This window comes from Zingiber officinale, chromosome 1A, assembly GCF_018446385.1.
Source record: "Zingiber officinale cultivar Zhangliang chromosome 1A, Zo_v1.1, whole genome shotgun sequence".
Classification (NCBI taxonomy): domain Eukaryota; kingdom Viridiplantae; phylum Streptophyta; class Magnoliopsida; order Zingiberales; family Zingiberaceae; genus Zingiber; species Zingiber officinale.
In genome coordinates this window covers 10,426,913-10,452,807 of record NC_055987.1, presented here as the reverse complement: position 1 = coordinate 10,452,807, position 25,895 = coordinate 10,426,913, and the positions used below count along the sequence as shown (strand labels likewise).

The window sequence follows — 25,895 nt, the reverse complement described above, 5'->3', positions numbered from 1 at the left end:
AAGAACTAAGAAAGTGTAACAACCCTACACTTTCCTTTTGCATATATAAAAGATATGGGTTTCACCCTGATGCTGTACTCTCCGAATTACGTGGACTATCTTTCTTGTTGTTTTGTTAATGATCTATTGGTATTCTATCGTGGTAGTTCTAACTCAGTCACTCAAGTTTTGTCCATTCTTAAACACTTTGAACATGTTTTTGGGCTCCATATCAATGAGGGCAAGAGCATTGTTTTCTTTTCTAGTGTTGTTGATCTTATCAAAGCTGAAATCTTAACCATGTTAAACTTCAATGAAGGTTCTCTCCCTGTGACTTATTTGGGGATTCCTTTAATATCCTCAGGTCTAAAAAAAGAGCATTGTGACAAAATTATTCATAAAATCAATGCTAGAATTACTTGTTGGACTTTTCGTTTTCTCTCTTATGGGGGTAAGATCCAATTGGTGATCTCTATTTTACAAAGCCTCTATGTCTATATGTGTTCTATTTTTATGTTGGCAAAATCAATTGTTCAGTCTCTTGATAGACTCTGTTGGGATTTTCTTTGGCATGGCAATACCAATTCCAAATCCAGACTCGTTGCTTGGCATGATGTTTGTCTACCTAAAAAAGAAGGAGGCTTAGGACTTAAGTCATTGTCAGTTTGGAACTGTGCCGTAGTAGGTAAAAATATATTGTTTCTTTTAACCTCTTATGAAAGTTTATGGGCTGCTTAGATCAGGGCAAATAAGCTTCGAACCTTGAGTTATTGGGGGATAATCAAGCCCCCTGATGCCAGTTGATGTTGGAGGAAACTTCTTGATCTTCGCTCTATGATTAAGGGTTTGTTTTCTCACTCCCTTGGCTCTGGTATGCATTTTAAATTTTGGACATATCCATGGCTTCGGGGTATTTCGTTGATTGAGAAATTCCTATCTATCTATATTGCTAATGCTAATATTTCTAAATCAGCTTGTGTTGCTGATGTTTGGAATGCTAATCAATGGCGGTTGCCTAATCCTATTGATTCTATTACTGCTCAAGCTTGGGACTTTATTACTGCCTATTTTATTTATTCTATCGATTCAAACATTATTTCTTGGAAGCTTGCCACTTCTGGTATATACTCAATTGTTTTTTCTTATGAATATTTTTGGCCTAAAAAGCCTGTTGTGGCTTGGTGTAACTTGATTTGGGGCTCTTCTCATGTCCCTAAATGTAGCTTTATTTCTTGGCTTGCAATTAAGGGGAGACTTGCTACTCGTTATAGACTATTCAGGTGGGGGGTTGCCTCCTCTGATCTTTGCAGTTTGTGTGGTATTCACAAGCAGACTATTTCTCATCTTTTTTTAATTGTCCACTTTTAGCTATGGTTTGGACTAAGATACTACATTCTTGTTCTAGCCAAAGGGGTCCCTTTACACTGGAATAGAGAAGTCAGTTGGTTTTGCAAGCATGCTTCTTCTAAATCCAAACATTCTCAGATTCATCGAGTTACTTTCTGCTTTGCTGTATATTGGATTTGAGGAGAGCACAATGATATTATTTTTAAGGGACAAACTCTTAACTCTGAGCACATTTTCCTCCACGTGCAAAAATTGATTCGTTTTAGATTTTTTTTGATTTGTTACACCCTTGGATTGAACATTCTCCTTGGGTTGTATAATTTTTGTGAATTTGGAGGATTATTTTTGTATGAATTGAACATTATCTTGGGAGGATTATTTGTATTTCCGATATGAATGGAAGTTAATAAAAATGATAAAAAAAGATATGCAATAAAAAAAATTCGTTACTAACACATAGTAGAATCAAACTTGGTCGAGCTTATGTGTTGGTGTCGGTCTGCCAGCAAGGGTTGGAAGTCATCGAGTAGTAGCATGGCAGCAGAGTGAAGTCATAGCAAATGATCAAAAGTAAGCATGTGGAAGTACTATTGTGACTACTGGTTGAAGTCTCTTTTATAGCCATCTCCGGGCACCTGGACCACCCCTGAGTGCTTGGATCGAGACCTATCCGATCCTACTTCATCGCAAGCTTATCCATGTCCAGGTGCCTGGACTGCTGACGTGGCCGCTCCTCAACGAAGCTTTATATGGTAGTCTATATCCACTCTCAGGCGCTTGGACCACCCTCGGCATATATGTCGGTACATGTTTGTCCATCAGGAAGTTGGCATACAACTCATCTACACGGTGTGATACTTATAGGCCGATATTGTTTAAATGCTATTTATTGTGGGATGCCTTTTATCCTACAAGATTTTGAAATATTTAGATCAAGCATTGTGAAATAACAGTTTGAGGGCACTCAAATGCATTTTATTTGTTAAGTTGTTGTTCAATTAATTTATATTGTAGATAACATGATGTGATGAACAAGTTCTTGTATAGATTATAATATCTAGATGGCTCTTCAAATTGGTTATAAACCATTGAAATTGTAATTAGTTTTGATTGTCTAAATTGATATTTTTCTAATTTGCACTTATCAGTGTATTGAGTAGGACCATTTTAGGTAAGTTCTTTTTATACTGACTTAATAAAAGAACTAGACCTTAGTTATTATGGAAGTGTGTACTCTTAATCCTAATATAATAACAAGCACATATATTTAGTATTTATTTCTTTAACTTATCAAAGGGTGAGATTTAGCTCGATAAATCAATAAGCCCGATAAGTTGGGAAATGATATTACTTATAGTGTGTGTTGTTGATTATAAAAGGAAACTGTGTCCTAGTTATCTAGGTTGAGAATGTCCCCAAGAGGAGCTCATAAGGATTGTCATGTTAAATCCTGCAAGTGGACTTAGTCCGACATGACAATGAGGTTGAGTGGTACTACTCTTGGACTTAGATATTAACTAAGTGAGTTGTCAGCAACTTACTTAATTAGAGGGCATTCGTTATCTTAAACATAGGGAGACTAACACACTCATGATAAGAAGGAGCTCATAATGTAATTTGGGATTGGTGCGGTAGTGTAATAATAACTCTCTAGTGGAATGAGTTATTATTGATGAACTTGAGTTGTGTGTTCGAGGCGAATATGGGATACTCAAGCTCATCGGAAGGTCAAAACCAATTTCTCCTCTATGTTCCTGTCGTAGCCTCATTAACGCCTCAAGTCCATCCAATGAAAGCCCATCTTGATGTCCAAGAAGGGTCGGCCCAAGGCTTGGTGACCAAACCAAGGGTCAGCCATGAATTCCTTTAAGGTGATCGGCCCTTGCTTTGTGCAAGGGGGCCGGACATAATAATTCAAAAATAAGGGGGTGTTTTGAATTTTTAAAATATTCTCTTTGTAGAAATCTACAAATTTTAAAATAGATATTTTAAATTTAAAAACTTTTCTTATTTGAATTATGTCACATGGTTTAATAGAGAGTTTTAAAAGTTTTAAAACTTTCCTTTTTTAACCATCCTCATAGTTTTAGGAAAAAAGAAAGAGAAGTTTTAAAATTTAAATTATCTATTTTTATAACCATGTTAAAAAAGGAAATTTTTAGAAGAGAAATTTTAAATTTTAAAACATGATTTTAATTTTTAAAACTTTCCTTTTTTAACATCCACTTTAAGAAAGAGAGATTGTAAAATTTTATAAAAGGATTTCTTATTTTATAAAATTTTATAAAAAATATTTTTCCTTCCTTATAGGGGTCGGCCACCCTTGCTTGGTGCCCAAGCAAGGGGCCGGTCAAAATTAAATCAAGCCAATTTATGATTTGGTGATTGATTCAATCAAGAGGAAAGAAAAGGAAAAATAAAAAGGAAAAAGGAAAAACAAGAGGAATATTTTAATTTTTGTAAAAAGTCTTTCCTTATTTGCCTTGGGCAAGTAATATAACAGAAGGGGAGGGGAGATCTCATGGGACATCAATTGTTATTCTCTTAGTGGAGTTCCTCTTGGTGGCCGACTCTCTCTCTCCCTCTCTTTTCCCTTTGCTCTCTTTTGCTCTTTGGTGGTGGAGGTGGCCGAAACATAGAGAAGGAGAAGTTCTTTGGGTGGTGTTCATCTTGGAGGATCGTCACCCACACGATGTCCAAGGCGAGGCGACGAATACGGCAGAAGATCTCGAGGTTATTAGCATACAAAGAGAAGGTATAATTAGCAATTATTTTCCGCATCATGCTAGTTATTTTTCTTTGTATGAATTCCAAACACAAGAGGCATTAGATCTATTCTTTCGAATTAGTAATTTGTGTTTGTGTTTTCTTTGATTTTTGAATTTGTGATTCGATTGTTCTTTTTGGTTAAACCTAGAGCTATATAAGGAAATTAAATATTAGCTTTCCTTAAAAGGCTTTGTCTAGGCGGTGGTGGATGCTCCCATATCCAAGAAGGTCATGTGCCTCGCCATATAGTCCTGTAAGCCAATTTTGGGAATTAATATTTAATGAAATTTATAACGTAGGTGGATTTGGTTTAATAGTGTTAAGTTCCGCTTGCGATCCAAGTCTAAACTATTAAGAACGGATAAGTTAAATTTAGAATCAATAATGTTAAGTTCCGTCTGCGATTCCTAATTTAACTTCTAAAGAACACAATAGGTTATTGAGGAAAGGTTCGACACTTGTATAAAATTTTGTACAGTGGAACCGGTACGATCTTCCTATGACTAATCAACACCCAGTTCGGGCGCTGGAACCTCTGGGTGATTGAACCCTTCCCGAACACCTAGACACCCCTTTTTCTAGCCAACTAATTTCTTGCATTATAATGTTAGCACAACAAAGCTTAACCTATAAAACACAGTTAGCACAGTTAAAATAAAATAATTATTAATTAGATCCTATCTTACCAAATCAGAATCTAGTCATGGTCTCAACTTAGATTTCCAAAATGGTTCTAAGTTGGACTAATGCCTATAGTCCCTCTGAGACTTGTTCTCACTGGACCATTCTTCTCTAGTGAATTACTTTTAATCCATTTGCAGTTGCTTAACTTGCCTCTTGACTCACTAGGTCTTCTTGTCAGTTGTCAGGTCTGCAAACCCAACTGGACTTCAACCAACTATCAGGTCCCATAGACCCAATTGAACTTCTTGTCAGATATCGGGTCATACCTTAACCTATCTAGACTTCATGTCAGTTATCAGGTTCTCTGATCTAACTGGGACTCAACCTAATATCGGGTCCTCTAGACCCGTCAATTCTTACACACTTGGTAAAGGTATTAGATTATATAAAATCTAACTTTAATTATTTGTCATTCATCAAAACCAAAGTTTAATTATCAGTGTCAACTGCACTAACAATATGTTGTGTAACATTAGTAATAAGTTTTAACATAATATACTTATCCAACAACTACAACATATTTCAATCTAAACATTATTGCACATGAAGAAGATTCATGCATAGTAGCTATCATGGTCTACAATATCAAGATATTTTAAATTAAAATTTAGATTTTTTTTCAATCTAGATCGAGCTGACTGGGGCCAATCTCGCGGCATCTATGTTGCCATCCCCATGGTCAGCTAGGGCCAAGATGATCATGAGCAACTTGGTTGTGGTTGGCCAAGCTTAAAACCAAGGGGTTGCAAGCAAGCCGGCCATGCTAACGGCCAAGGGGTTGCAACCGGCCAAAGGGCCATGAGCAAACCAATGGAGTTGGAGAGGAGCAGAGAGAAGAGAGGTTTACCAGAGCGGGAGAGGAGCCGAAGGGAAGATGTGCCAAAGAGAAGACACGATGGAGAAATTGTAACCGAGATCGAAATAACGCGAGGAGAAGAAAGGGGGTCAGGTAGGAAAATTAGGGCAAATTCACCGATTGAATCTTAATTCTATCTATCTTTTACCAATTTAATTTTGATTCAGTTGGCGAAATACAATTAACCGACTAAATTTTGATTCAATTGGTGAAATATAATTCACTGACTGAATTTGAATTCAGTCGGTAAATCTTATTAAATTGTGGGGTCAAGTTGGGGAAAATAGGTCAAATTCATCGACAAAATCAGAAATCCGTTGGCGGAATACCGACTTGATCTAAAAAATAGATCAAATTAATCAACTAAATCAGAAATCCGTCGGTAAAATACCGACTGAACCAAATTCAGAAGGTATTATGCCGGTTGAATCTTAATTCCGTCTACAAATTGCTAATGGAATCTTAATTTTGTCTGTAAATTATCAACAGAATCTATATTCAGTCAGCAAATTATCGTCTGAATCCTAATTCAGTTGATAATTCTAAATTCATCGATATTCACCGATGAATTTGAGGATTTCTTCCACATCTATTTGAAGATATTTTTGTAGTGTCACTCGTATTAAATACTGAATCGATCGATTAGTTATATGAACATGGCAAATCCGTATTATAGTAGCTATAGTTTCTTAACTACTATAATCAGAATGTTGTTGTATAAGGCAAGTTAGAATAACGTGAATATTAAATGAATAAGTCTAAGCAACTATGAAATAAATATTAGATGAAAATATCAAATCTATATAGTAATAACTATAAAATTTTAATTGTTATTACATAAATATTTTAAATAAGTTAAATGTATTATAACATATATGATATCATAGTTACTAAAATGTGGTCGTCCAATTAACAATTTATATGTGTGATAGGAAAAATTTAATATCAAATAATATATTTGAGAGCAACTTAGTTTACCACTGAAATTGATGAGGATGGGTGAAATGTCCTTATGATTAAAAAATCAAAAGGGATGATGATTCCTTAAAAAAAAAAAACAAAAGGTGATCTTTTAATTATTGTCAATTTCATTCTCTATATGTGTCCAGGATATCAAATTCTTATCTCCATCGGATGTCTAATTCCCTAAAGAATGATAAATTTATTATAATAGGTTAAAGATCATATCAGTAAATGTTTTTGAAAAAATTCTTTTCATCTTTAGTCATTTGATATTCGACGGTAGTCTATAAATTAATTTCATAATTGATCTTTTTTTATATAATTTAAAGATGCATCTAAATTTTAGATCTAAATTGAACATAATCACTTTTTACTGTAACAGAGACATCAAATTTCTCTAATTTTATTTTATTTTGTTTTACTTTATTTATCAGAGGTGGACATCGATTCGATAACTTGCACCGTCCAGTTTGCGTATCCATTTTAAAGCATCTAATCTATTTTGTCCACTCCATTCGAATTCCATGCCAAAACATCACGTAACCACGTTTTTAAATTTTATATATATATACACCCTTGTCTCTTTCCGGATGTAGAGCAAAAGAAACATGATCGTTAAAAATATTCTGGTCGATCTCAGATTTCAACGACAGGGATTTCTTGTTCATTCTCGACCAAAGGATCGATTTCGATGCAACGATCGTGCGCCACGCCGCCGAATCCGCCAAACATGGCGGGTCCCACCCTTCCTTGGCCGATGACGTCACTGAGTCTTCACTCTTACGTCGTTTTCAAAAAAAAAAAAAAACACAAACAAAAAACGAGCGGAGCGGACAGCCGCGCGGAGGCGCCCCTCAAGGCTCAAGCCTCGTCGGAGTCGGTCCGTCGCCTTTTGACGTCGCGTCGCGTAGGCATCGCGTTCTTCCGGATGCTGGGCCCCGGTCCACCGACCTTCCGCCGAGGTCGCCACTGCCGCGGGCCCCGCCGCCTACCGCCCTCCCCCACCTTCTGAGTTCTGATTCCTTCCTTCCTCCAGGAGAGAGAGAGAGAGGAGAGAGAGAGGGGGCAGCGTTCACGCAAGGAATCGAGCACCGCCGTAGGAGCGTCTTTGACCGGTGGACGCCTCAATCTCAACTTCAAATTTAATCGACGCGGTTAATAATTATTAATTAATTTATAGAATAAAGAATTTCCCCAGTATATCTTTAATCTCTGTTTGGTCTGACGTGGACACGCGGCGCGCGCATGCTGGTGCCGCCATCATGAGCGCGTTGAAGCGCGGCTCAGCCGTCGGCACGTGTCTCGAGAACCGGAAAAATCCCCGGTGGGTCCGCTCCCTCGGAGCGTTATGGATCGTGCTTCACGCCAAACGCCCACGGGCCCCACCTCCATCATGTTTATGCTCGCAGTGTGAAAAGCCCGCACAATTTATTCCAGCAACAATTTCAATCGAATTCATCATGTTTCGGAAATAACAAGAAGAAAGCCGCGGTTCGATTGAAGAAGGATCGAACTAGCAAAAGTGTAACTCTGGGGGAGCAAAATGGAACTACACCCTCAGTATTAATTAATATATGCAGCGCGCCGAAGGCAAGTTGCGGCCACGTCATTTTGTACGAGGGCTAATCATGCTTTCTTCTTCTTCCCTCCTATTTATTATCGAAGTGAGAGTTGAGGGAAGAACTCTGCTACTGTTTCCCTTGTGCCTAGTTAGTTCCTACACTCAACTACTCCTTTTTAAGTTCTGTTCTTCTATCTCTGCATGCATGGAGATTTCTAACGCTCACTACTACCAGGTAAATCAATTCTCTGGCCTTCTTCACTTTTCTGAGTTCTTCACGTTTCTCATATATACTTGAATTATTTATACGCATGCTTCCTGCAAGATCATGTATAGTTTCTGAGTCATTTTGATGGCCTAGCTAGCATGAGATTCTTAATTTATAGTTAATTCTTCCATTCTCAAATTTCTTCTCCAGCCAACATTAACATAACTTATGATTGAAGTGTTAGTAGTAAGCTTAATTAAGATGATGGATTATAGAATAGATGGGCTTTCAGAGCATTACTCTTCAACTTTAACACCAAGAATTGCCCTTCAGGAGTACAAAATCTTCCTAAGGTCAAATCTGGATCTCTCACTAATGCTTCTGCGTGTGTTCGTATGTTATCTCCTTAGACAATGGCAGCAGGACATCGAGCGGAGGAAACGGCAGCGATCAGATGCCCCAAGACTACTCAGCAGGTCCCGCGAACACAGGAGAGAAAGCTAAGGGCTTCTCCGCCGGAGCAAGTCCTGCAGTGCCCCAGGTGTGCCTCCACGAACACCAAGTTCTGCTACTACAACAACTACAGCCTCTCCCAGCCCAGGCACTACTGCAAGGGTTGTCGGAGGTACTGGACTCAGGGGGGCTCCCTCAGAAATGTGCCTGTAGGGGGCGGTTGCAGAAAGAACAAAAAACAATCATCGTCTTCTTCTTCTTCTTCATCCTCCTCCGCCTCCTCTTTCAAGAAGGCATCGCCGGAGCAGGATCTCAGTAACGGCAGCGTCACTACTGCCCTGGTCGATCCGCCAGCCCTGTCTTTTGCTAGCCAGCCACCGAGCAAACAGTTGGTGGGCACGTCAGACGCCCCGAGTGGGTTTCTTGATATGCTAAGGAGCGGGTTGCTGGGCAGTGAAGACACTGCGGCTGCTGCTGCTGATGGCAGCTTTGGCGGCGTGTACTGTGGCGTGGAGGAGAGTGCAGGGCTGTGGTTTGATAGTGCGGCTACGACTACGAGCAATAGCCACCTGCCATGGCAGGATGCGGCAGGGAGCATATTGTTGGATTGCAGCTGGAGTGGTGGTAATGGAGGTGCGGTTGGGAATTCCTGGCAAGGGCTGATCAACAGCTCTCTGCTTTGAAGTAATTAGGCGAATTAATGTTGGCTAAAGATTCCATATCATATAGTTCTTGTCGATCTTAGAACATGAAGTCGTCTATTGAAGACTTGTATGTCACGCATCTCTTGATAATTACTACAAGGGAGTGTTGGTCAGGCGAACAGTAAGGGTTTGCGCTGTCAGATTCAAATCAGCGTAAGTCATTGAATTAAGGGTTTGCGCTGGAGGTTTTTCTTTTTCTAATATAATCATTGTTATTTCATATCTGCAGACAGCTTTGTTTCTACGATAATCAACAAGTCATAATAACACCGAGCTAGCGAACAAAATCCAAAAGGGAAGACACTAATAAGTCGCTATTCGATTGCGTGGAAATGAATTGTTCTCATGCTCTTTCGTTCCATGCTTATTCGATAGTTTATTGTCTCGATTACTCAGTGCGCATTGGTACTTGCCATCTACCTGTCCATCATTTTCATTGTTGACATCGTCTTGTCTTTGTCGTCGCCTCCGAGTGCTCTCAATCATCACAGCGCTTTGCCGACTTTGGCGGCCTCTTCTGTGTCCACCGGCCACATCGCTTCGTGCTCCTAAAAGGCCACCCTCCTTGCAGATCTACTAGAGACTCACTCTATACAGCTCCTCGATTGCGTGGATCGAGAAAAATTGACGTATCAAGGAGAAAAATGACGGCCAAGGAGACTAATTTACTTCAAGATACTAAAACTCATTTGTTTCATATATTTGCTTTTAGATTTTGTTCACGCATTGTTTACAATCACGTATCCAAAGCACAAAAAGGAAAGCTAAGGCATGTAGAGGAGCTCGGGCCATATGTACACATATGGTCAACAATGAATAATACAACCTGTCTATGTTGATCATCATTTGCTACAAAAAAAAAGCAGCTTTGAACTCAAAAAGAAAAAAAAAATACATGGTCGACGAGTGCTTCCACACAACAGCAACCAAAGAGTTTAACCTGGCACGTCTTCGGTCTTGTCCATGGCCTTCTTTGCAAGCTCATATCCAGCGAAGTTCATAGCACCGAGAGGTGCAATCCAGAAGAACCTTGGGACAGCTCCCTTGAAAAGGCCTAGAGGACCTTCCTTGCGAAGAATGGAGAAAGCGACCATTTGCATTGACACTGGAAAACCCCGCGGCGCAGTCATCATTCGCGTCTTCATGACATCGAAGGGTGTGGTGACGACGGCAGCAAGTCCGCCAGATAAAGCCCCTACTGCCACAGTTTCCCAGGGTTCCAGTTCTCGGTTCAGAAGGTTCTGTACAGCCTATCAAAGCAATTAAAAGCAAATGTATCAACAAGATGAACACAATCTTGTAAGAGTATAAGGTGTGAATGAAACAAAGGAGTAAAAGTCTAGAGATAGTCTGAGATGCATAAATCCAACAAATGAGAACTTAACAGTAGTCAGAATTTATCTACCTTCTTAGATTCAGCATATAGACACATCCCAGCAACATAAAATGGGACCTCTCGGCAAAGTGTGGCACCAGTCCCACGGAAAAATCCTTTCAAACCATCTTGTTGTAGGGTGCCTACAATCGCCTCTCCTACATTATTGAAGATGCCTGCCTGTAGCCTCTGCTTCAAGACTTCGCAAGGGATTCGAACCGCTGTCCCTAAGATTGTGCTGCAAAAGGATGCCATGGATTGCACCTACAATACAATCGACATTGTAAATCTTTGTAGCAAGTGAATGATTATTTCAGCAAACTTCTACTGTTCAATGTTATATAGAGTAGAGAAGCAATGTCGTTTGATCTTGAGAAGTGTCAGGATCTGACACATTGTCATGGCTATTAGCCATACTTTAATCACAAGATAATGAAGAAAGATCAGTTATGAATAGAACTCAAAATTAAATTTACAGCTAAATTGCTGGGTTGAATCAATCTCTACCAAGGAAAATTGAAAAAAATTAAAACATCCCCTACTTATACCTGGAGATCTTGTAGATTTGGTGCAACATTTATTAGCACAATCCTAGTTGCTTCAAAGATACCAGTCCTCAATCCATGGCTGAAAAAAGAACAAAATCAAACAAAGATGAATCATGCTTAAACAGAGTTAGCCTTGAAGAAGAGAACTCACCTAGAGAATTGTCCTAGGATTGCTGGAATTGAACCCCTGTACAGCCCACGAATACCAATTTCTGGTAATTTAGAGACGAGCTCTGGGAATGAAAGTGTTGATGCTTGTACACGTGTCTGATAAAGAAGAAAATAAATGACTAAACATAGCACTCAAAATTCAAATGCAATAGATGAACTAAGTTGCAGAGTCTGCAAATGAAAATTGAGATACAGAAACTTGCTTCTGTAATGACAGAATGGTCAAAAGATTCTTGCTAAGAAATTCAATTTTTCAATAGTATGAGAGCTGGAATTAATTAAAGATTAAAGACCAAAGTGGTTTATCCTTGGAAACTGGTAGCACCACATTTTTAAACCAGAATTAAATTGAAAGCATGATATACTTCAACATTGTGAGTTTGATATTTGACTGAACCAAACAAGCTTTAAGGAATTAGACATTGCTTTATTTTTCCATACTTAAAAACTTAAAATTGACTCACTGATTTTGAAAATAGAGCATGCAGTTTAGCACATCCATCCCCTGAATGGATGAGGGCCATTTGCAAACTGATCCACACGGACAACCAGTCTGACAGCATTAGATTGTGATTTTAAATGTTGCTTTGAGTCGTTGACCATCCAGTACCCATATCATCTTCACACCTTTTGACATAGGGTTCAGGTTTGGGAAGAAAGTCTTGACTCAAGGACAGGACTGATTGCAATGTTAGATGGTGACTTTAAATGTTGCCTTGAGTCGTTATTGATCAATCAGCACCCCTATCATCTTTACATCATTTTGGCCATAGGGCTCAAGTTTGGGAAGAAATAAATATAGAGTATCCAAGCAATATATATTGCAGTTTCATAGTACTAATAAACCAAATGAACTCTTTACATTTTTAATTTGTACATCAGCAACTAGTTTTACATGAAGGAACTTAAGATATTACATCAACAATAACAACCAAGCCTTATTCCACTAAAAGGGTCCGCTATATAGATCCTTTTGTGCAATTGAGCTCTATCCCCTACTATAACATCATCTATATTTAAATAAATTTTATCTTATTTTATTTTTGCTAATTAAGTTTTTTTATCTTCCTCTTCCTCGTTTGATGTGAATATTTAGCATAGTTTCACATCGCCTAACTGGAACATTTATTAGTCGTCTAAGTATATGTTTGTACCATTTTAAATGTGTCCTCAATAGATGCAACCAAAACCCAGATACATAGTAAAGAAAAAAATAGTGAGTTTAATTAGTTTACATTTCTTTGTCTAAGGGAATTAACCCAAAAGAAAAACATGTGTACATGCAACTAATGTAAGAAGAAATGGACTTCTAACTTTTTAATTGAAATAGTCCCTTGGTTTTGCTTAAAAGTAATAAATTGGAGAAAACAAGGTTTTAAATTGTAGCATAATATGAATGAAATAAACACTTAAAAAGTTACAACTTCCAAATTGGTAAAAAAAAAAAAAAGAGACAGCCTTTTGAATAAATATAAAATCTGTGCAAAGCTGTTCCGATGGACCAAGTAAGCTCTTACTCTAAAACTAGATTTCGTTTTATCTGAATCACATTAGAAATTAGAGCAACAAGTGCATGTTCAGTTGGGCATCTTGTTGACAGATGTAAAACTCAACTCTCCTTCAGCTGAGTCAAGTGCAAGACATATTGCACATGAAAAAACAATAATGAGCACCACAAATTTGAGATAAAACAATATGCCAGACTATTCCTAAATTTCAAAAGATAAAAAGTATATTTCTTTGAAGTTACTGATCATTATACTCTACTAATCTATGCTTCGAGTTTTCAGCAGGCTGATAGGATTACCTTCATGGTATCAATAGGATACAATATTGAAGTGGAAAGTGCACAAGCAAGACCTCCAGCCAAAGCAGACTTAAGGACATTTCCTGTGGATATCTGTACTGGAGGGGGAACAACTACCACAGTAGCTGCTTCAAACCAGATGTTCCTGTAACATGAAATTAAGCAAATAGTTCACCAACTGCAAAACGATATTCAAGAACTCCTAACCTACAGGTTGATGTTTGCCAACTAGACTAGGCATAGCCACATAGCTGATAAACTCAATCAAACACGAGAAAAAATATGGAGACAATTTTAGAAATTAGAAAGCATAATGAGGTTCCACAATATAGTCCCACAGAACTACCAAATATCATAAACTGCATGACTCCATATACAGATACTGTAACATTTCTATCACTCTTTACTTTTGCAATGCTCATACAAGTTTTGAGTTCCTCTTTTGGCTGCATCTTTTCACAAACATCAAAGTTAATCAATAAACAATAGGATTATCTTGATTAATCTACTATCTTCTATAAGTTGGCATAATATAGAGAAATAAACATTACATACTACTTGTTAAGATTTGTGAAATTTCAGAAGCTTAATGGAACAAAACAACCTTGAATGAGGGGGAATAAATTGAGCAAATTCTTCCCTTTTCTTAACGTCCCTAATGACCGAGTCATTTAGCTCTAATACCATGTTAAGACTTGTGAACCTTGAGTCCCGCCTAAATTAGTTAATCGCTAAGGTTGCAGGCACACATAGCAGTTAAAAGGGCCAACAACTATTTACTTGGATTTGAGAATGCCCCATATGGATATGGATCTAGGTGTTCAATAGGGTACATAATCAATGAAGATGTTGATGTCTGAGACAGTTGCAGAGAGGAAGCTGAAGGATCCAAGTATCAGAACTTAGGACAACAATGAAATAGGCTAGTTGAAATTGAGCCCACTGTGCTCTTTTCCAATAATATCAATAAATTATCTGCTGGCAGCTCTCACATTTATTGTCTCTTTCTTGCCACATTGAACAATCAGATAAAGTCTAAACTCTTATGAGCCACTATCACATAAATTACTGTATTTACAGACTCAAATGTCAAGCTCGAAAAAAAGAGGAAAAAACAGACAAGGTATTCTCACTAAAGCTAGTGAAAATGTATTGTAGATCTTCCTGAACACAACCTAAACTTAGGAATGAAAAAATAAAATTACGACAGCTGTAAAAAGTTACATGACTGATGCAATTGTTGAGCTAAGCTCAAACCTGTTGTTACAAGTAAATACTTTTGTGAAAGAAATATATTAAAATTAAATTATCTAAAGGTAGAAGTCAATATCTGACAACATTTACAGTGATTCTTCTCAAGCAATAAGCCCGAGGCAAAGGGTTGCGCTAAGAAAGATGACCAGTAATGGAAAATGGTATCTTCAATTTCACAAGTGGGCAGTGGCACAATTCAGGACATTAAGGAAAGACACAAGAGGATATAGAAGGAAAATCAGGCCATTCATATTATCTAGCCAATATACTGACTCTACAAGGATATATCATCTAGAAGCTAGAATTTGCATAAGGATCTATTTAATTCTGATGGTCCAGATAATCTCTAAACTTAAAAAACAGCATAATTGATTTTGCTGGATACAGACTAAACTTAAAAAGGAAAAAATATAGTTAACATGGATGTAAAATTTTTTATGAAAAATGCAATTGCCGAATAAGTAGCTGAGCTAAAGCCTTCTATTACAAGTAAATAATTTCCACAGAAAAAATATTAAAATTAACTAAAGTTATCTAAAAGATAGAAATAAATATTTGACAACATTCCTAAGCCTAAGGCTACTGGTTGTATCAAGAAAGATAACAAATAAGGAAAATGAAGCCTTCAATATCACAAGAGGGGAGGGGCACAATTCAGGATATTGAAAGAAAGGTAGGAGTAAGGTTTGAATTTCTAACAAACCCCTCTCCACATCCTCTCTCAGGAGGAATTCACACCTCCTTTCGGAGCCCAAGTGTAGACCATTTTGGAGGGCCAAGGCTCAGCTTAAGGTCTTTTAAACTCCCTCATCCACATGTATGGTTATTGCTTAGGGACTACCTCCTCCACTCAAGACAATTCCCTATGGAGAGAGAGATTAAGGGATTAGATTCAGAGGTGTTAATTCAGGTGGATCGGGTCGGGTTAAAAATTTTTGTTTTAAAAAAATCCCAACCCAAACCTGACTACAATCCGAACCCGACCTGAATAACTTGAATAACCCTATTCAAAACACTTTTTTTTTTTTTTGCTATTTTCCCTATAATTCTTCACTTTTATCTCAATACTCCATCATGATCATACTAACAATAGACATAAAAAAGCATCTTAATTTTTAAAATAAAATTTAATTTAACCCCAAAAAAACCCACTAACCCTTAAATTCGGGTCAACCGAACCCAAAAATTTTCAACCTGAAAATCCTCCAACTTGAACCCGAATATCCCCAACTCGAACCTAATTTTTTTCGGGTCGACTTGGGTCGAGTGGTCAGGTTCATTTTTAACACCTCTAATCGTCAGTCAATCATTCCCATGGTGATTAGTACGTTAGCCATTCAACCTACGACCTTGTCCCCCTCCTGCAATTAGATTGGTCAGTTAATCATTCCTGACCACGAATCTTTAGGTAGTCGTTCATGCAAGTCTGCCTACGCTCACTCTTAATCACTCACTAGTCACTCCGACATATATAGGAGGAAAAATTTGGTCATTCATATTATATAGACCAATATATGGAATCTATGCATGATGAAGATGTAGCATCTAGAAGCAAAAAATATGCATAAGGTTCTAATTGATTTTGGTAGCATAGATAATATGTTCAAGTGTGATACCTAGGATCATCCTCAAGCCTTTCTGAAGGAAGCAAGACCATGAAATTACGGAAGTGACTGTATGAAATTGATCCCTCTTTGTCAACATTGAGATAACGCATCATAGAAATAGCATTATCCTCACTGGCAGGAAGCCCTGCATTCCTTAGCGATGCCAATATCTGATTCTTTTGCAGTGTTCCAGACTTGTTAAGGCAAAGGCTTGTATACGCTCGAAGAATTTTTGGCTCCTTCTGCTCCATTACAGACAGAAATTGTTTCCACCCAACTGATTTTGAAAACAAGTTGCTTCTTGTACGATGCAGAAAATCCTTGGCATACCGCCTAGGTAGTCTTCTCTTTTTCATTGCAATTTCAAGGTCTTCAAGATTAACTTGGCCATCACCATCTCTATCCAACTCCTCAAAAAATCGCCTTCCTGCCAAAAAAATTATAAATATAGCATCCGAATGTGGTTTTATCTTCACAGACATCTAAAACTATTAAATATCTGTGAAAGTGACCAGCAAAGAATAATTTTTGTCAACTTTTTACCAAGTGCAACCAGTCATTGCAGCTTTATATAAAAATTGACATCACTAAGTTTCCATTCAGATTATCTAAATTTTAGCATCTTGTAGCAAAGTCTGACTTTTCATTGTTATTTAATCATTTGAATACAATTTTAGCCATCTTCTGAACAACCAAAGGAACTGGAGGCCTATAGCTACCTCTCGGCTTCTACCACAACAAAAAGTGAAGAGTGCATAGTTTGCAATTTTTTACCTTTTCCTACAATCTGCTGTCTCAAATGATGCTTAATGTCATTAAGCAATGATGAATAAGCAAGCTTGCATAAGGGTAAAAAATGAAAATAAATTTTGTTATCGATATAAATCTTACATCATCTTATTTTAAGAATAAGATCAAAGTTTATTCTGTTCTTGTTGTCTAGAGAGTAATATAACAAAAGCAATAAAGCCCAATTGCAATCAGAATCAACCAAGGAAAATATTAATTGACCAGACATATAAGATTCCTATGTTTTTCTCTTTGATTCTACAACATGATAGCAACACTAATATTATGATCTATCATCAGACAAGGATACTAATTCTCTTAATATTTACCTTTCAACTAAATTGTATCATGATAAAAGAAGCATTTACCTTCTGTCTCAGTGTAGCGGAAGAAGTCCTGAACTGAAAACAATTTCTTCTTGTCAGGATGGTCGGTGGAGGATTTTACCAACTGAGGTATGAACTCAATCAACTCAGTCAGATTAACAGTGGAAAGTGTAGATTTTAAGCGCTCAACATTTGACAATGGAATGCTAAGTAAACCACTTGCAAACTTCTGTGGTGTGCTACTTGTAGGCTCTTCCTTATCACCACCAGTGTCATGATTCTCACCCTCCTTTTTGACAGATGGTGTGTCCTCCACCAAAGTTGCAGGTAGGCCTCCAACCCTTGCAAAACTCAAATTCGAAAGGAATCCATCAAAATCTGCCTTCTTTCCATTAATTAGTCCCTTCATTATTTTCAAGTAATCAGACTCTGAAGCCTCAGAAGCTGCTGGACGATCACAATTCTTCGGTCTGTTCCCTTGGCAACTCCAATTCAGCATTTGGAGATTCTGACCCAAACTGTCCAACGCAAAGCAAAGAATCAACTCGATAGACATCGTGCCTCCCTCACCCGCTGTTTTCTCGGATTTATCACAAAAAACGGTCTTGCATGATTTTTTCCCTCTAGATTTTGCATGGGAAGGGGAGTCATCATCACGACGTTGCTTCCAGAAACACTTCCTTACTGATTTAAGCGGCTTCGGGAACGCCTGCAGGAAACTGTCGAACATAAACGACCAAACTGAGAAAAAAGGCGAGCAATTCGCACAAGATTCATGCTTCTTCTCTTCTTCTCTCCCTTTCTTCGATGAAATCCCTCCCCGACTACTGACGTCATCCCCACCCAAAGGGAGGCACAAAGCACCAGAAAAAAACTTAAAAGGATCCTTTTTCCGCTCCTCGGAAGCCGTCACGGCAGCTACCTTCTCCTTCATCGATCCACGATACCTCTTCGTCGACTCCACGTTCCTGGCACCGCTCATCAAATTCAGCCAATGCGACTCCCAATCCTTGGCTGCGGACTCAAGAGGGGATACGGCATCCCGGAAGGCGTGGAAGATGCCTTCCATCGGATCTGGTCCAGATAACATGGATATCAATCAGCAAGAGCGATCCGACACTAGGGTTTCCGGCGCCGCCTCCGAGGCGATACACGAGACCTGCCGAGACCCAGCGCTTCTCCAAGAGGCATGAAACCTCAAAGTGGGATCCAAACGAGCGTGCTCCAATGGGGAAAGCGGAATAGTTGTAGTGGAGACGAAGCGAGAACGGAAATGGCGGAGAAGGGATAGGCAGAACCGCAGAAGACTTGTCCAAGGGAGAAGGATAGAATAACAAATGGCTGCCGGAATAGCATTTTTTATTGGCCCCTCGAGTTTAAGTAATGTCAATCTTAAAACTTTGAAACACCAATCCAAACTTGTTCCACCGGGAATCTCAAATCTGGGACGAAATGATGAGGTAAAAACTTAAGGTGCTAATTTGAATTTTCTTTTGTCTTCTAAGTCCCTCTTTTATAACGACGAGAATTTAAAATTTTAAAAAAAATGAAGCGAAGCGGCCTGCAGGGACCACCCTTGTCAGCCCATCTATATCCGGTACTATTCTCGGGTACAAAGACGCTGGGTCGATATAGGAAGATGAGAAGGAACCAGTTGTGGATAACGCCGAGTGAAGCTGACGTGTAAGAGACGCGCGGGACCCGTTTAATAAGTTAATTAATTGTGACAATTATCTTATGATAAATTAGATAAAAATCCTTCATCATAATTTTAATTTTACATATAATTATCAATCATAATTTTATTTTCACTTCATGTATGTAAAATTTTATTTACTTTAATTTTCTCATATAAATATTATTATCTAATTATCTCTTAAATTTTATAAGTACAAATAGTCCAAAAATTAATATAATTTCTCTTAAAGTCAATACATATTAGAATTGAGTATATTTTTTATTAAATTGAGTATAATTTTTTTCTACTTAATATAATTTCTCCTAAATTAAGCACAATTTAAAGAAAATATAATATATTTTCTATTTAATTGAGTATCATTTAAAAAAAATCTAGTATATTTTCCATCCAATTGAGGTGGAAAAAGAATCGTGCTTAATTTAATAAAAAAAATACTAAAACGAATATAATTTTTCTTAAAGTCAACACTTTATACTAGAATAAGTATATATTTTATCAAAATGTCACTCATATTTTTTAAGTACAAATAGTCTAAAAAAACGAGTATAATTTCTGTTAAATTCAACATTTTAAATTAGAATTGAGTATATTTTTTATTAAATTGAGCATAACTTTTTCCCTACTTAATATAATTCCTCCTAAATTTGACATAATTTTAAAAAAAAAATCTAGTATATTTTTCATTACTATTTAAAGAAAATCTATATATTTTTATCCAATTGAGATGGAAAAAGAATCGTACCCAATTTGATAGAAAATATACTATATTCTAATTTAATATACTGAATTTAAGAGGAATTATACTCATTTTTAGATTTTTTATATCTAAAAATATCAGAGTAATTAGTTAAATATATTTAACTAGAGAGTATAAATAAAGATTTTTGTCAATAAGGACTACATGCAAAATTTTGTTTATGCGTGTAAATTTTTCCTTATTTTTATGCTGCCTAATTACCTATTTTAGAAAAAATAATTAATCAAGTAATATTAAAGTACTTCAAATATTAATAAAAATAAAATAAAGTGGACGGTAATAATTGTGTTAATTTGTGTGTGTAAAAATGTCCAATTTTAAGCTATTTCCAAGATTAATTCTGAAGGCCAAAGGCTGCTTAAGTATTAATGACGTGTTTTTTTCTTAATATATCTCTTTCACTCCTATTCATTTTAATATTCACACTCATTATTTATAGATTTTATAATTTATTTAATTATCTTAAAATTATATCATATTAAATAAATAAATTTTAAATATATTTTAAAATATTAAAATTATTATTATTATTTTTAATAATAAACTTACATTTTAAAAAATAATTTTACTAGTTTTAAAAAATAATATTAATTTTTTAAATATATTATTTATTAAAATAGATATTTTTAATAAATTAATTAAAAACACACACACACATGGGATGAGCCAACCCATGTTTGTTTGAATACGTTCAATACTTTGAACACATTCAAGTGAAGAGGTGTTATAACACCCCTTCACAATAGTGTCAATACCAAAGGGTGTTATAATACCCTATTAATACATCCATTGTGGATGGTCAGAGCATCCACATCCTACTCTCATTATAACACCTACCATTTTATAAAAAAAGTATAGGGTTCACTGCTACATACTCGTTATAACAACAAATATTTTTCACCCACATTCCTTTTAATATTAATATTTATTATCTATGAGTCTCACAGTGTACTCAATCATCTTAAAATTATATCATATTAAATAAATATATTTTAAATTATTTAAATTATTATTATTTTTAATAATAATCTTACTGTTTTAAAAAATAATTTTAAAATCAGATTATTGCTGTTAAAAAAATAATAAAAAAAAAGATAGGAGAGGGATGAACTGTTGGCGCTCGAAATTTCGTTCTGTGTAAAATCCTTGTACAAAAATTTGTACAGGCACAGAACTTTTCCTAGCAATCTACATACTCGATCAGACATGTGTTTGATTAATCAAGCAAGTCCTTGATTGACCAAAACACACCTTGATCGAAGCACAAGATCGCTTGCCTCTTGTGTTGGTGTTCAAGATCCATACAAAGAAAACATATTAGTTGTGCTGCGGAATAAATAACTAGTTGTACCTTTCTTCGTAGACAAAAACCTCATGATCTTCTACTGTATTTCTCTCTTCTTCTTGGACGTCGTGTAGGCGACGATCTACCAAGACAAGCCACCTGAACCTTCTTTTGTTTCCAAGCCGCCTACCACCAAAAGATGCAAAGAAAAGGGGTGCCTCCTCCTCCTTCTTCTTCTCCTCCAAGCCGCCTACAACTTAGGGTGGTTCTTCTCTTCTTCTTCTTCTCCTCCAAGCTCTGGCCACCAAAGGAGATATGCGCTGACCCTAGAGGGAGGAAAGGGAGGAAGAGATGAGAAGGTGGAGCACCGACCCTAGGAGGAAGAGAGGAGGTGGGCCCGACCCTAGGGGAAAAGAAAAGAGAGAAAAGAAGAGATGAGGTGTCGGCCACAAGCAAGGGAAAACAACTCAAGAGAGATTAGGTTATGGTGGCATGACCTCTTCCCTTTTTATAACCTTTGACACCAGATAAAAGAGGAGAAATATTAACAGAATTTTTGTTTAGAAAAAATCTCTAGAAAAGAATTAACATAATTCTTCTTAGGAAAGATTTAATATAATTCTTTTTAGAAAATTTCTAAGAAAGAATTAACATAATTTTTTTTAGAAAATCTCTAATTTTGTTGAGAAAAAAATCTCCCTTTTACAACTCCCTTTTTTCTTTTCTTTTCCTTTTCTTTTCCTTTTCTTTTCTTTTGGTTTGGTCGGCCCCTTGCTTGGGCACCAAGCAAGGCTTGGGCGACCTCTTTCTTGAGTAGGAAACAAAATCAAACGAGTGAATGTGAGGCTATGTAGAGGCTACAACAGGGACCGAGAAGAGCAATTGGTTTTGGCCTCCTGATGGACTTGAGCTTCCTATGTTCGACCCGAACACCCAACTCAAGTTCATCAATAAAAACTCATACCACTAAAGAGTTATTATTGAATTACCGCACCAATCCCATATTACAATATGGGCTTCTTCTTATCATGAGTGTGTTAATCTCCCTGTGTTTAAGATATCGTATGCCCATTAATTAAATGAGTTACTGACAACTCACTTAATTAACATCTGACTTCAAGAGTAGTACCACTCAACTTTATTATCATGTCAGACTAAGTCTACCTGCAGGGTTTACATGATAAATCTTATGAGCTCCTCAAGGGGACATCATCAACCTAAATAAATAGGACACAATTTTCTTTTATAATCAACAACACACCGTATAAATAGCACTATCTTCCAACTCATCGGGCCTATTGATTTAATGAATAAATCTCATCCCTTGATAAGTCAAAGAAATAAATACTAAGTATACATGTTTGTTATTATATCGGGATTAAGAGAACGCACATCCATAATAACAGAGGTTCTATTCTTTTATATATTCAGTATAAATCGAACAACCTCAAATGGTCCTGCTCAATACACACATAGAGTACTAGTGTAATTTTATAGTCAAGACAGACTAATACCAAATTACACTACAACTGTTCCAATGGTTTGTTCCTATCCATCTCGGTCGTGAGCTACTATTTATAATTTATAAGGAACTGATAACATGATCTTCTGTATGGTACCACACACTATGTTATCTACAATATAAATTAAATTGACAACTGTATTAACATATAAATAAATATAAAATGCAACATTTGACCAAAGTGATTCTCATTTCAAAATAGATGTTCATATAAAAAGCTAGGTTTATAGTATACATCCCAACATGAACGTCGTTCATCCTCTAAACGCCCCCTCTCTCTCACCTATGAGTGGACATTATAATGTCTACTCATAATAAAGAGGGGTATAATACCTATTTAACATCCCATTATGAGTATCCTTAGAAATGTTTTTAGTGACCAACAGAGACAGATCATCATAGGGGTTGTACTGGGTTGTAGCCCAGCCCTGTTGCCCAACCAACTCTATTACCCAGTTCATTTTCTTAATAAGGTTTAGGTTTTAGGTTTTTTCCCCCTTCATTGCTTTCTCTCCACGGCGTCGATGATGAAGGGCGACAATGAGTAGCGACAATAATCTCCATGGCGAGTCAGCGACAACAAATCTAGATTTCAGGTAGTTCTTCGGTTCTCTCTAGACTCTAGTTCTCTTCTCTTCTCAATTTTTCCCTTCATTGCTTTCTCTGATTCTCTCCACGATGCGTCGATGATGAAGGGCGACAACAAGCAAGCAGGCGAGCAGCGACAACGATCTCCACAGCGAGTCGGCGACAACAAATCTAGATCTCAGGTAGTTCTTCGGTTCTCTCTAGACTCTAGTTCTCTTCTCTTCTTAGTTGTTCTGTTAAGATTTAAAATCATAGATCAGTAGATCACCATTCACCTCTGTCCTCTAAGCCTCTCTCGTGGATGGACGACTCTTGCGAAGAGAATAGTTACCTGTCAACTCAATTGCCGAACTACGAATACTTCATATGGGCCCTTCTCCAACATGATCATTTGAGAGGCATTAAGCCATTAGCTATGTGCATCAAAAGGTTCTCTTTGGTTGCCTGATCAATCATCAGAGCTAAATATTTTTTTTCATGAACCAAAATAGATGTAACAGTTAAAATTAACATGAAAACTAGCAGGGTTAGATGCCCACGATTGCCCCCTTTATCTATGTTTATTATTTAACAATATAAACTATACTTTTAAACCTTGTATTAATTAGGCCTAGGATTTGCAAGTTGATTCTATTTCTAATACACTGCCTCAAACTCACTAAAAATTATTATGAAAGACTTTGTTGTTTTTCCAAACTAGAAATAGAACAGAAATCTTCACCTTTTCTTTATTTTTTATGCAAAAAAAACTTCACCTTTTCTATTTGATGCCAGATTGTCTATCTTTTATTTCTGTATGTTTGCTTCTATTCACTGTGGATAATTAACTAATCAACTATTAATTCCTAGAACATATTATTAAAGAGCATGATTATTATAGAGTTTGTTTTGCCAATTAAACCCTAAAACCCTACTCTTATTGTCTAGTAATCTATTAAATGAATAGAATATGCTGTCATTTTTTTTACTGTACTTGGTGGAGTTGTTGACTTGTTGCCCAAAAAAAAGCTAAATTGAAATTATTAGTATGCCTTATTGTCCACTTGAATTTTTATTTCTTGCACTCATTTTTGTCTCTTGCATTGTAGATTTAAAATTGTGAACATTGGTGTAATCTGAATTTGGTATCGAGGCATTCTTACTTTGGATTTTAACCTCAAGAAAGTAAGTTCTTTTATCTTTTTCATTCATTGTTTGCAATTTTGTTATTTTCTAGTATGAGTTGTAATCAATTATTATTTTAAAGTTGTTCTCTTGGTAGATTATGTTATTTTTTGAGTTATATAACCTTTAGGGTTTTATTTTAGTAAAAATTGTAATTTATAATTTATCTCAAGATATGCTTATACAATTCATTGTACTTTGAGTTATTACTTGTTTATTTATATGATTGTTATTTTATTATTTATTTAGGGATATAACTTGAACTATTTCAAAATGGAACATCAATCTGCTGCAAAGAAAGGAAAGATATCCTCTTTTTTTAAGAAGAGATATCATCAAACTAGTGAAAACACTTCAATTCCTATCGTCCCTACAATGCAACTTCAATCTAGTGAAAGTCTTCTAATTTCTAGTGTCCAAATTCCTACTATTTTCCCTCCCAGTAACAACCATCAGTCATCCTCTACTTGTATTGAATGAGATCCAAGAAAAAGAAAGCAGATATGTGAATATAATGTTAATGTACGAGATGAGATAAGACAATCATATCTAAAGATGGGGCCTTATCAACCAGATATGTTGGAGTATCCGGCTATAAAATTTGGAAGTCAAAATCGTCGATTTCAGAAAAAATGGTTCCAGAAATTTCATTGGTTAGAGTATTCATCTTCAACAAATAAGGCATATTGCTTTTATTGTTTTCTTTTTCTGAATGATGTTAATTCGTCTAATATCTCAGCATTGGTCAATGAAGGATTTGACAATTGAAAAAGGGTAAATCAAGGAAAAACATGTGCATTTTTTGCTCATATTGGTTCTACAGCCTCTTTGCCTCATACTATGTGCGAGAGAATGACTGAAAATTTGATGAAACCCTCACAACATATTGATAGTGTGATGCATGCCCAATCTCAAGAGGAAAAAGAGAAAAATCATTTGCGTTTAAAGACCTCAATTATAATTGTTCGTTGGCTAGCACTTCAAGGTTGTGCTTTTAGAGGTAACGATGAATCTCTATCTTCATCTAATCGTGGAAATTTTCTTGAATTGGTGAAGGCTTTTGCAAAAATGAGTACATAAATTGATAAAGTTGTATTTGAGAATGCTCCAAAAAATGCCCAATATATCGCTCCAGAAATTCAGAAAGAAATTTTACATATTATGGTCAATAGAGTACGAAAGATGGTTCGTGAAGAAGTTGGAGATAAATGTTTTTGTATTCTTGTTGATGAAGCATGAGATATATCTAAACGGGAGCAAATGGTCATTATTTTGAGGTTTGTGAACAATCATGGGATTTTCACAGAAAGATTTTTTGCCATCAAAAGTGTTAATGACACTACCTTATTGAATTTGAAAAAAGAGATATCAAATGTTCTTATTCATCATGACCTCCAAGTTAAGAAAATTATAGGTAAAGGATATGATGGCGTTAGCAATATGTGTGGCGCATGGAATGGACTTTAGGCATTATTTCTT

General features: G+C 36.4%; 2 protein-coding genes across 2 annotated transcripts; one reads left to right on the top strand and one right to left on the bottom strand.

Annotated features, from left to right (window-relative positions):
- The first annotated feature begins 8,181 nt into the window (after nucleotides 1–8,181).
- Nucleotides 8,182–9,744, top strand: LOC122017959 (dof zinc finger protein DOF3.1-like). Its single transcript, XM_042575688.1, has 2 exons — nucleotides 8,182–8,394; nucleotides 8,778–9,744. Exons 1-2 carry the CDS (start codon nucleotides 8,227–8,229, stop codon nucleotides 9,501–9,503), a joined length of 894 nt encoding a protein of 297 aa, XP_042431622.1. The 5' UTR covers nucleotides 8,182–8,226; the 3' UTR covers nucleotides 9,504–9,744.
- Nucleotides 9,745–10,200: 456 nt separating this feature from the next.
- On the bottom strand, nucleotides 10,201–18,741 carry LOC122017949 (mitochondrial substrate carrier family protein C-like). The gene is made up of 7 exons (XM_042575677.1): nucleotides 17,444–18,741; nucleotides 16,296–16,713; nucleotides 13,426–13,570; nucleotides 11,599–11,714; nucleotides 11,448–11,526; nucleotides 10,930–11,163; nucleotides 10,201–10,774 (listed from the first exon to the last, which is right to left on the bottom strand). The coding sequence occupies exons 1-7, from the start codon at nucleotides 18,489–18,491 to the stop codon at nucleotides 10,460–10,462; spliced, it is 2,355 nt and encodes a 784-aa protein (XP_042431611.1). The 5' UTR covers nucleotides 18,492–18,741; the 3' UTR covers nucleotides 10,201–10,459.
- Between the last annotated feature and the right edge of the window lie 7,154 nt (nucleotides 18,742–25,895).